Below are 13,330 nucleotides of genomic sequence, written 5' to 3' on the forward strand. Positions count from 1 at the left end.
TCACATCTATATTAAATAAATGGTATTGAAGAACCATTGCTCTTTGAAGCACTGATGATTATCACTTCATTCACTGGCTTCTAAATTCTCCCAATTTGTTTTTCTTTTGAAACTAGGTTTTCCTTTCTCAGCCAGCTGGAAGTACACAGACTACCACGGGCTTCCTGTAACCTTAAAATATCAATTATCCTTTTTTAAAATGAAATTTGATAAAAACATCTGATGGTTGCATTTGAGTCTTCTAATTTTATTTTGGGATATTTATCTCATCAGATTGTTCTTTTACTTTCTGAAATCAACTGTGCCCACTAGTTTTTAACCATAAATTAAAATATACATAAATATTCAAAGCAAACTGAAAGCAAGAGATTAATGGGAATATTTTTGCTACATACATGCCTTTGAGATTTAATATGCTATATAATGGAGATGAGTTGCCTTTTCATTTCATTTGGCAGCTCATTTCTCATGTACAGCCTATGTGTTCTATTGTTAGCCTCCTGACGTAAAGAGAGCCTGAGGAAGTCCCCTTGCTAGTGGAATGAACCTGGTGTGATGATCTTATGGGTGGAATTGAACAAAGTCACTCAGGATGGACTTATTTGAGTGAGTTTCTGTCTCTGTCTTTGGATGGATTAGCCACATCTGTTAGGCTGAAAGATCTACTGCAGTGTTGGAGTACTGGAGCAAAAGAAATTGCAGAATTGAAATTCTGAGAAAAGATACAAACACAGGAAGAGAAGTCCATTTGACAGAAAAAGGCAGACAAGTTTTTTCAATGATGTAAGAAAAAGAATCATATTATTGAAACTCTTGGACTGATACATTACACTAAGTGTTGTTTTCCAGAGGGGAAAATCCTTTTAGTGGTCTTCTGAATCATATTTTATGTTATTATTATGGGTGCGCATTTTACATTAAGCCCACTTTGTTTTGTTGTGCTTTTTGTACAATGTTTTGACTTCTTACTGCATTTTTATATAAATGTATAACTGAGCCTGTCTCTTCATCTTTTAAAATAGGACTAGTACAGATAGTGCCATAATTCTAAGAAGGCTGAAAGGTCTGTTCACTTAATATTGTCAGTAAAATTGAAGGGTTCTAGTGTGTTTCTGTGTATGAAGAAATGGCAGCTGGTCATGAACCTCATTATCTCTTATATTCTAAATAATCCCAGTTTATCCCTTTACTAATGAAGCTGGAATTCACGAAGCTTTTGTTGTCCATAAGATTACATTTGAGGCTCATATTGTAGTCTGATTAGGTGTTGAAAATCCTTGTTTAATATAGAGAAATGAGATAAGAGACATACCCAGTATGAACACAACTTCAGCGGGAGGTTTGGGGTGGTCAGATGTCTTAAATAATACCAAAGGAACAAAAAAGGGCAATTGGCATTGGCATTTTGAGGTAGTTTTAAAGATGAGATTTACTCCATTTTAAAATTTCAAAAAAAAAAGAGTCAAACTGCAGATTGATTATTAAAATCAGTTCTTATTTCTTTCCTTTAAAATCATGAACAGGAATGTACATCTCCCCCAAAAATGGAGTCCAAACATAATGGAACGCAACATTTGCTCAGATGTGAAGTGACATATTTCTCAAGGTTGTTTCCTATAACCATTGCCAACAGAAGAGTGGATTTCATTTTCAAATCATTTCTTGAAAGAGGAGAAAAGTGATACACATTGAAGTCTCCTTGAAACATAATTGTCATCTTAGGCACTAGGAATGTTTCTTTACAGAACAGAAACAAAAATGAAATCAAGGTGAATAATGACAGTTATTATTAGCTCACAAGTATGGTGCTTTTGAAATCACAAAGCACTTTCCTCACAACAACCCTGTGAGGTAGGTGGTGTCAGCATTATCATCCCCATTTATAAATGAGGAAACCAAGGCTCAGAATGGTTGCACAACTAGTAAGTAATTACTAGAGCTAAGATTTGAATCCTGGTCTGCTGACGCCAAGTCCAGTCCTCTTTCCCATATTCCACGCTGTTCACCAGTTGGAAATACATAGATAGCCTACCTACTTTCTAATCTATTGTACTGGGTGTGGTTTATATTCATCATCAGGAAATGATTTATCAAATGCATAAGTGTTTAGTTGTAGCATTGTGATTGACTATGATTGATCTTAATGCTGCCAATCTTCTGTTTGAACATGTGGGGAAGGTCCAATTTTTTTCCCCTAAATTCCACATATGTAAATTCCATGGCATGAACTTATTTAAGTTTAGCCAACTTTCAGAGTTGTTTGTATTATCCAATCAGTTACAGTTAAGTGTGTACTGTGTATGTGTGTGTGTGTTTGTGTGTGTGTGTGTGCGCGTGTGTACTTGCTAAGCTTTTTACTGTTCAGGAGAATTTGCTGAAACATCCTGTGCATAAGTAAGACTCCAATGTTGACTCCTATTTTTTTATATACTTTCATGCATTTGTGGGGCAACTTATCCCTCAGTGTCTCAGCAGACATGAAACATCTTCAGTGATAAGTATGGAAATAAGTCTAAATATGGAAAACAAGTATAGAACAATGGATTTTAACATACAACGTGAGTGTAATATATTTGGTAGCGGGGTTTCGTTAAGAAAGACAGTGTTAACTACGTAAGCAAGTCCTAGAGAACTGTTGTCAGGTAAAGGTGTCATTGAGTGGTATCAAGATATCAATGGTCCCTTTGGTTAAATAGCAAGTTCCATTAAATCAAAAGGAATGTCAAAAATCAGTGCTTTTCCTGACTTGGTTTCCTCCTGGTGACTTTATCCCCTTTTTTTAAAAAAATTGCAAACATAAAGCCCAAAACTCTTTGTTTCCATCAGATGATTTGTAAACTTCAGTTTTCATATTCAACCTTAACATACTTAAAAATTCTGCCTTGTGTCAAGGGATAATGAAGGAAATAGGGTTTGTCGACCTTCACAAGGTCACTGATGCTCTAAATGGGTAATACTGATACATTGTGATCCTCAAGAAGATGAGTCTGATGTCATAAATGTTGTGTTTTTAATTCTTGCTTCTAGAATCAACATAGTTTACAAATTGTCAAAAAGTAAACAAAGTTTTATGACTCTTGAACCAGGCCATGGTCAGAGAGGGGAAATATGTTTGTTCATTCATACAAGTCTTACATTTGCAATTCATATTTAATGCAAACATACATGTGTACAATGTATACAGGAAAAATCATATTCATATGTTGATCCATTTAAGAGAGGTTACATTTAAATTCACATTTTATTGACCGAAATATTGAATTGTTGTCCTAGAATATACTCTTATTTGCCAACCCCTCCCAAAAAGGGGATCCTTGTTAGTCAACATGATATTAACAAAAATAAAATATTAATTTTCCAACAAATGATACATTATGATGGTGTGATCTTGTAATGTCATGGTACATAGGGGAAGTTTTCTGTGGAAGATTTATGGCAGGATATGGGCAGGAATTACACAGGATGGACAGGTATGGAAGATTTGCAATCTGCATCACTGGAGGGAGTGCCTAATTACTGAGATCACAGGTCTATTAAATAGGAAATAATCTCACTCAGAGATAATGATGGTTTTTTTTATTATGTTATTCCTAATTATTTTTTAAGTATTTGAGACATTATTTCAGAGTTGTTCACTTTTGACTAGATAGATGTATATGGTAGAGTATTAGATGCAAAAAAAAAAGAAAATAGAAAAACATATATGAATGCCTACTTCATTCTTTTTGTTTAGTTTGCCTCTACTAATGGCCTTTGAGAGAGAATGGAGTCTCTTTAAGGCAGATGTACATAGTATTATATGTATACTAAACATATTGAGAAATACTCTCCTTGATATGGGCATAATATGATATTTAGATGCTACATACAATTTTCTTCAGCTGGGAGTTATGCATTTGGTCTTTCAAATGGAAAACAGATCATTTAAACTTGGGGTAGAGTGCCTACTAAGAATCCAGCAAAGACTCTCTTTTGTTTTATCTATAACATCTGTCTTCATTTTCTTGGGAAAAAATATGCTAATTGTTCTATGGAATACAAGCAGAAAAAAATATATCAGATGCTGTCATAAAACACATTTCTTGCTTCAGACTGGCCATTATATTGAAGACCTTGAAGTGAGGCACATGAACTTTTCAAATAAGATTTGATTTTAAATGATGCCCTCTCTCCTGTGAGCCACTAATCTATGTGACCTTTCTCTCATTTTTCTCTGTCTCAGTCCTATAAAAGAATCAAAGTGATGATAAGTTGGAAATTTAGGGGGTGTGGAATTGAAGGTAAAGGAGTGAGGTTTAATACAGGTCTGAAATAGAACCATATAATTTTAGAGCTGGAAATGAAATTAGAGGTCATCTAGATTAGGCCCCCTCATTTAACAGATAAGGACTTGGTCTCTGAAAATAAGTGGGACACTATTTTGTTGGTAATGAGTTTCATTATGATAGTTTTCTAATACTTTCCAAACAAATAGTAACACTGATTGCTTGCTATCACACAATTAATTCTTTCATAGGCAACAATACACATGCAATCAATACAGTAATTTATGACAAGTTACCAAATGGACTAGAAGCAGGTCCTCCATTTTGCCAAGGATGTGTCTGATCAGATCTCCAAGTATCTCCAGAAGTATTAGCCAACATTGGCCCTAACTCAGAATTTTCCCCATTTTGTCCCCATTCTACTGGCTAGCCAGTTCAACAGGTGGGGGAACAGAATTCAAAGGTGACTTTCTAGGCACCTTTTAAATACATTATGGTTAAGAGTGTAAAAATATATATATTTGAGACCATTATACACTTTAGGGACAGCAATCATACACACAAAATTTTACATCTTAGTTCCTAAGAGGAAATCTAACAGGGATTTTACCCCAGGATTATCCCAAACTTTCTACCAACTGTTAGCTCTGCTTGTCCAAGAAAGAAGAGGATCAAAGATGTGGGAATAATTTCAACCATTTCCAAGTGGCCATGCCTCATTTAATGTGAGATCATTGGTACTCCATGGCACATTGTCACTGTTCATCTTTAGTGGGTTAGCAGGGGAAAAGATCTTTAAAAGTGATGCTTGTGTCAACAAACACAAAGAACAAGACAGATGCCCAAACACTTGGAAACCAGATTTATCAGTATTGTTTGGGACAGAAATGGAAGCAGAAGGAACAAAAAATAAACCCCCACAGTTGAGAATACAATGTTTGAAATGTTGGAAACGTTGGAAACCTTTGAAAAATCAGGACAAATTGGGTTAGGAATGTACTAACAATTAGAAGACTCCAGAAAGTCTGATAAAAAAGAGTGCTTAATTTGGGATCTTCAATCTAGAGTCCTCTCTACCCTCACTGTTTCTTTAAAAGGGAAAGTAAGAAGTAAAGAGGAAGAGATAAAGCTTATTCAAAGGCCTGTGACCTCCTCTGTGTTGGTATGCATTAAATGATGGGGACAGAACAGATGTCTGTGGCTCTCTATCAAATGAGCATTGTATTTCTTATGACTACAGTACAAACACAGTTGACATGCCATAGTTGTATACCATATACTGAATTTACACAATTGAATAGTAATAAAAAAGTGTTCATTATATATAAAATATAGGTTTCCCATATCCAAAAGCACAAACAAAAACCCTACCCCTCTTATATGCAGGATAGATTTAGTTGGAAAATTTGTTTCACAACAGTTGTTCCGGGGCAATATTTCCTTGTCTTTAGGGCTTGGCTAGAAGGGAATCACTATTGCTGACAACAGTGCAAGATATATGATACTAACAGTTCTGCCATCTTGATCACTAGGAGCGGGGATCTAAAAACTAGGCTTGACCAGCAATTGAAACTGAAATGAATGGTATTTGCCACATTTGAATAACAAGAAGAGAAGGAAGGTTTGGGTTTTCTTTCTCCCTCCCTATTTTCTGATTCAAACTACTCTTTATAGCTGACAAGTTCATTTGGTACAACTTTCCCAAGGTTGGTCCAGATTCAGGGAGCTCACTCTGAAACATCTGAATCTTTACATAGTCACAGCTTTCCAATGCGTGTTCCTGCTAAGTGAGTTGAACCTTTAAAAATTTTCTCTTTTTTCAGGTTAATTTTTAAAATTATTAAGCAGAGCATCCATAAGGCCTTGGAAAAAAAAAAAAACTCAGTTCACATCTTTCTTTTGCCACTTAAAATAATGAAAGCCCACTAGATATGTGACTAATTCACAAATGACAAGTCCTTAACTCAAAGCAAGATGAGATGACCACCCACAGAGACATAATGTAACTCACCATACCTCCCTTCCCCAAGAATATGAGGGGCAAGTTCTGGGTGTTAATCTTCCATTCCCAGTCCTTCTTCTTCCATCTCCCATTCATTAATGATATTGGCATGTTTTAGTAATCCCTGCCAAATAATAACTCTGCTTTTAGTGAAGAGACAGAAAGAAGTACCATAATATAACACAATAGGTAAACTTCATTCTGAAATGGAGAATGAATAGCAAATTCAGTTAAATGAGGCCTCCTGATCGTATAATCAAAAAGGGGGAGAACATTAAAAAATAAGTGTCTTATTAAACCACAAAGATTTGCCTAATGTGCTCAAAGGACAAGAAACTAACAAGCTCCAGATGTTTCTGTTTGAGATGACTTTTAAAATGTTGCTATGCAGATCCTTTAAATTCATACATATGAATACATGTTTTCTGCTTGTACATTTTTGGAATGGGACATTTCCTTAAATAGGCAGAGTAAGTCTTTAAAACTCTTTAACAGATAAATTACTAGAGAATTTTTGTTTAAAAATTAATTGATAATTACTCAGATAAAAACCCAGTTGAATAATTCCATTATGTCCACTTCCATGATAAGTCAGGATTTTTATGGGACTATATTGTGTGATTAAAAGCACATGCACTATTTGATCCCTACAATTCCATGTGCATGGAATTTCATTTCATAGTTTAAATAGCATGGGAATGTTTTAACTTTCTCATTGAAAGAATCTTAACAGAGGCATTTGAGAAAATGTAACCAACCTTTGTTTGGAATTGGCTTGCTTCAGTCTTTGCAGGACAACTAAGTTTTTGAATGAATTTTTTATGCATCACACATTGTATAACTTCTCCCAGGTAGCCAAACAGCACACAGATGTAGCTGAGGAACAGGTCCCATTGTAGTGGATACATCTACGAATAACGTGTTTTCACATACACACCTATACTGCCTACCCATTATATGGGGATACATGGGTAAAAAATAAACTTCCATCCAGCAGGAAGTTACACATATGGGGAATGGGGCACACCACTCAGAAGTTTACCTTTCTAAATCTTTTTTTTCCATTCAAAGAACTTAGATAAATATGGCATTAAAAAAAGATATATATCTTTGTCAAACTATTACAACTAATGCCTCTGTTCAATCAGTCTAACAACTTACAAAGGCAGTTTATATACAAACCACACAGTCTTCCATTGAGTAAAAAGTATTAACTCTACCTAGATCAGATCCCTCTTTACAATCAAGTGAAAAATTAACAATTTGCTGTCCTCCAACTCTACTTGGATTAAGCTAAACTTATTTTAGAACACAGCGCTAAATTCTTGTTTCTTCTTCTAAAGCAATCCCCCACTACATTTCCAATATCAAATTAATTCACAATAAAAATGTATAGTATCCAGGTTTGTTTCATAAGGGGTTATAACTCGAAGCCCTTCTGTGCAATGATAATCTATAATATGAAGTTCTAAGCAAATGTTCTTTGACCTGTGACAGAATTCTGGTAGCCTTTCAATTTCTTTGCCCTTTTAAAAGTGGAAACAAAGTAAAGATTGTAGCCACAGAAATGGTAGATAAAAAATTCTCCAGGTGGCTAAAAATGCTGATTATGAAAAAACTAGTTTCTAATATCATATGAAAAAGAACAAAAAGTTAAACCTTTAGAAAATGTTGACATTGACTTGACAGTGGTCAAAATATTGCTTTATTCCAAATGAACTTCATTCCAAAATCACAATTTACTGAGCCAGCAAGGGACGCCCTGTGAATTGAGGAATGACATGTGTCTTTCTAGTAACTTGCCCCTCTCTTTCTAATAAGAGAAGCCAAATACCTTAGTTCATGTGGAAAAAATTAGATCAAAAATATATATTGATTTTAACAATGAAGATGAGAAGGCTATTTGCTTAGTTGTATGAATAGATATAATTCAAAATTTCAAAAACAAAACAAAATAACACACCTCCAGTTTAGTAAGTGTCATCTGATGAAATATTGTTTTCTCCCTCTTAAAAAAGGTGGCAGAGAATTGTTTAAGACTTTAAGAGGACCCCACTATGAGCACCCAGGGCTCTAGGAACTTGCTAAGTTTATATATAATGCAAAAATTAAAAGAACAAAAAAAATTGACTTAAGATGGAAGCGCATTTGGCTGAATATTGGATTCCCTGACTTATCTCAGAAGAAGAAAATACATATATATCAAAGTTAAGGGGAAAAAGAAGCCAACACACACACAGGTTCATGTGAGTACATGCAGGCACACGTACACACAGACACACATACATACACACATATCCCTACAAGTGTTCCTTTGAAAATCAAGATCTTCAAAGAATGAATTTTTATGCAGTATATTTTGTGACAAATTAGGATGGTTGGCTGTTTCTGCCAGTGACAATTTTAGAACTCCTTCAGGTTCTAGGACTTTAAAACCCTTTCAAATTCTTGCTTTCCCCACAGTGCACTGAAGCATTTTGGAGGGCTTCTGCCTCTCCTGTGCTTCTGACCATTTCCAGAGTTTACGTATTTTTGTGCCATTATTTCAAAATCAGATAGGGAATATTAAAATCTGTTGCCACAGTGGAACCTGCAGTGAGCCTATTGGGTGTACAAGAAATTAAAGGTTTGAGCATATTTCAGCAACTGCAGAGACCTGTTCACCAAACATTCTGCATTTAGTGAATAGTATTCTGCATTTAAGCCTTGAAATCCCAAATGGATTTCATTGAACTTTTAGAGTGGTGTTTATGTGTGACCCAAGCCTTCTAAGAGCCAAAGAGAACAGTGCTAAAACTAACTGAAAGTGTATTCAGAATCCTACCAAAAAGCTTTTGATGTAAGCTTTATCCCTCCTGAAATGTTTCTTTCCCTTTAAAAAAATATTTTGTTAAAAAACACTATATGATATGAGGGCGATAGACTATTTGGTTTCTTCTAAGTAGATGCTTTTAAATTAATGCATATAAATAATTTGTATTTAATTTCCTCTCTTTCCTGTTTAGCAAAGCATTGAATGCACAGATCCTTATTTCCCAAGTCACTTGGTCAATGCTGAGTCTCTTTGTGTTTCATTTCTTAAGACATATTGTGCCTCTCTTTCTGATTTGGCCACAGGACTCATGGGTAGAAAGGCTGTGTTTTCACTTGCACTGTCCTCAGTTTCAACACTGGCCAGTTCATAGTCCTCTGACCTTCTTGCATCAGTCAGAATCCGGATCTGCTCCTGGACAGTTTCTAGCAATATTTTTACTTCTTGTTGTTCTACTATAAGACAATTGCTGACTGGACCACTCACATTGACAAGTTCAGCAGAACAGGAGTTTTTGCACCATTTGAGGCTTGTGATGTCAGAAATACCTGGCATTTGCATGCAGGCTTCTTCTAAGCCCACTGAAGGGATGATGGGAACAGAACTGGCCCTTGTGGATGAGTATCCCACTAGGTCCTTTTGATCCAAGCTATTAAAATAGGGTTTTGTCTCTCTTGAAGGCAGTTGCATATTTATTGTTGTATTTTGTTGGGTTTTTAATCCATTTGATGGATACCTGGAAAAGAAAGACAAAAGTAACTTATTTCAATTTCCATCAGTTAGATGGGAAACAAAGAATACATATGTAGAGTGTAAGAAGACAAGGGTTTTCTTCTTGCTTTCTATTCTTGGACAGTTGGTCTTTGTCTAACATATGAAGAAGAGATAAATGCCACCCTCCCCTCAAAAAACAATCAGGAAAGAAAACAAATGATATCTTTGTAATTTTTCATTATAGCTTATAGTGACAATTCTAGGTGGAATCATTGAATTTCTTTACTCAAGTTTTGTTTTTTTTTCTCATTTTTAGTGTCTCATTTTATAAGGGAAATGTCACAAGCCTGTCACTTTCTAAATGCTTTCAAGGCAGCAAGCTTCATTTACCAGCAATTGGCAAACTGGAATCCCTGTGCCCTCACATCGATGCCTGGAAAAGATTTGTTAACTTAACATTTGGATCCAAAGTATAATTGTCATGCTGAGCTGGGAAGGAATTACAGGACTGGATTTTCTGCATCACCCAGATTTTAAAGAGAGTGATGGAAATAGAGCCCCTTCTGCATCTCCTCTCACATCCCTCCTCCAACCTTGGGATAGGTCATTTAACAAGAAACAAGGGACCCCACTGAGACGACTCTTAGGCAGATTGCTAGTTTGGCATACAGAGGAGGCTAAGTTTATTCTCTCTCTGTTTCCCTCTCCCTCCCTCCGTCTCTCTTTTACTCTCCCCCTTCCTCCCTCCTCCACCTTCCTCCCCTTTCTGTCAGTCCATCATTTATTTTGACTTTATTTGAATCAGATTTCACAGGGTTACTCCCAAACCAAATATTTTGTTTCAGTTATAACCTGGAACCAAATCACATGGGGTCCATTCATGCTCATCCCCCAATACTTAAAGGGATTACAATGTTTTTTATCTTCTTCACCATTAATAATTGTTAAATGTCAACCTTACTCCTCTTTACACTGCTCAGGACTATAAACATTTTACTCAGTTTGGATCTCCTGGTGTCATGGACAAGAATGGGTGAATGTAGAAAAAAAATTGTATAGATTGGTTAAATCTTCATATAACCCAGATAAATTTTTTTAGGGCATATATGATGGTACCTGATGAGTACATAGCAAGTGGTACAAAGGCACTTTTTCTTTAATATGATATTTCAGTTTAGTGTGTTAAGGTACCAATCTGCTCAAAGTTATAGAATTTCTGTACCTCTCTTCTGCTTTCCAATTTTCTTTTATGTGTGTACAAGTAAAAAAGGAGGACCATGTGTATACTAGAGAGAGATGTGGAAGGAACATTCAGAGACTTTTCTCTTCTTTCTTTTTAATGTACCAAAAAAAAGCTGTTTGGTTCCCATTTGTTACAGAATATTTATTTAATCCCCCAAAACACTCCAAGCTGTAGAATCAGATACATGCCTCCTTTCTGTTCAATGATTATCTATCTTCTTCCTGAAGCTGGTCCCAGAAGAATGGGAATGACATGGAAATGTTTGTTTGCTTAAGGCTCTTATTAAGAGAGGATTGGTCTACTCCTTAATTAGTACATGCTAATTAATTATTCAGCAGATATGAAATTTTCTCAACTCCTCCATCCTATTGCTGTCAAAGTTGGTTATACAGATGTTCATGTTTCTCAAGGGCAAGAAAAGTTTGCTTCACATGGGAAGAGAGAAAACAGAAGAAGAAATCTCCAGTTCACCACTGAAGCATGGCAATTAGTTATCTTGAGGAGGAGACTGGAGTAGTGTGATATCATGTTCTCAAGAGCAAAACCTTAAAAGAATCCATTTTCTTTTTACATATATTGGTAACAGAGTGTATGTACATTCATGTACACACACATATATTGTCTACCACTGGTATATATGTATTCTCTACCACTAATATTATATGTGTGTATATATGTGCGTATACATATATATATGTGTGTGTGTATATATATAATGTGTGTGAGATGTGCATGTGTGTATCTACTGTCTATCTATATATCTTTACTGAAATAAACTAGTCAGAGGGCTATGTGATTATTCATTAAAAAATAAGAGAGGATTAACATTTATGTGTAGACAATGGGGTTTTGAAATATGTATGATAAACACATTAATTTCCCTTGACATAAAATAAATTAAGTTCAATAATATAATTCTACAGCCATCTAAAATATACATATATAAATTCAAATATTGTATCCATGACTACAATACAGGCAACAATTTAGAAAAAGACTCATTCCCCTTTCATGCATTTTATAAGGATATGGAGGCATAGGGTATATCCATGGACAACTGTTTTGTAAAATCATATTGCAGTGAATCAGAGAGATGTAAAGCAAAGACTTACATAAGTCAAGGGAGAGAAACATAGTCATTAACTGAGAGGATCAGAGACGACATTGGAGAGATGAAGGACATTTAATTTGAACTTTCACAGGCAAAAGTGGAATATTATAACATCACATATAAGGGCAAAGAATTGGAAAAATCATTGGATATACTTGAAAAATAGACACTTGGACCAAACCATTGAACATAAGGAAGAAGTTGGAAAAACTGATGGAGACTCTTGTATCCCAAACTAAGCTGTTTAAAGTTCCTTGAGTAGACAACGGCCAAGTAAGAATCACTGAAGATTTTTTGAGGAAAGTATTTATTTGACCATATCTGTGCATAAAGGTAGGCAACTAGGTGACTCAGTGGATAGAGACTGTGCCTGGAGTCCAGAAGACACAAGTTAAAATACAGCCTTGGACACTTAAAAGTTGTATGACCCTGAGCAAATCACTTAACCTCTAGTTGCCTTATCCAATGGACAAGGAAGTGATAAACCACTCTATATCTTTGCCAAGAAAACCCCATGGACACTATGTTGGACATGACTGAATCAATTCAACAACACCAACAATAATGAATAAGGACAATTAGTAGGGTCACAGAATGAGAAAATGATGTTTTTGTTGCTGTTTAGTCATGTCTAGCACACTAGACCCTTCTATCCCCCACTAACTCTTGAACCCAGTTTCTATCCATGACATTTATCTATTTCATTCTCTGCTGTCCATTTATTTCTTTTGCCTTCAATCTTTACCAAGATCAGAGTTTTGTTTTTTTTTTCCAAAGAGTCATGTCTTCTCATTAGGCGGCCAAAATATTTAAGCTTTAACTTCAATATCTGACCTTCCACAAACAGGCTGAATTAAATTCTTTAAGCATTGATTGATTGCATCTTATTGCTATCCAAGAGACCCTCAAAAGTCTTCTCCAGCACCATAGTTCAAAGGCACTCAGAGAATCTGATATCTATGGTGTCTATTATATACATCATAGATACATAGATACATAATGGATACATATGTATACGCATGCATACATACATATTCAACTTTTCTTCACTTGAAACAACTCAGTGTGATAGCTGGATGAAGGAAAATGATATTGAAGTTCATATGGAGAAACTAAGAAATTGGGTATTTATGTGATGTGATGCTTAGCCCCAGTTTATCTACTTTTTAAATTCCATTCAATC

At 35.3% G+C, this 13,330-nt stretch overlaps 1 protein-coding gene across 1 annotated transcript in view; it reads right to left on the minus strand.

Moving 5' to 3' along the window:
• Window positions 1-2,991: 2,991 nt before the first annotated feature.
• LOC140513152 (pro-neuregulin-3, membrane-bound isoform-like) overlaps window positions 2,992-13,330 on the minus strand; it is a 68,573-nt gene continuing 58,234 nt past the window's right edge. Inside the window, exon 6 of the mRNA XM_072622574.1 lies at window positions 2,992-9,815. Within this exon, the coding sequence (XP_072478675.1) occupies window positions 9,308-9,815 (508 nt within the window). The 3' untranslated portion in view covers window positions 2,992-9,307. The remainder of the gene's footprint in view (window positions 9,816-13,330) is intronic.

The sequence above is a fragment of the Notamacropus eugenii genome, chromosome 1 (assembly GCF_028372415.1).
Source record: "Notamacropus eugenii isolate mMacEug1 chromosome 1, mMacEug1.pri_v2, whole genome shotgun sequence".
Lineage (NCBI taxonomy): Eukaryota > Metazoa > Chordata > Mammalia > Diprotodontia > Macropodidae > Notamacropus > Notamacropus eugenii.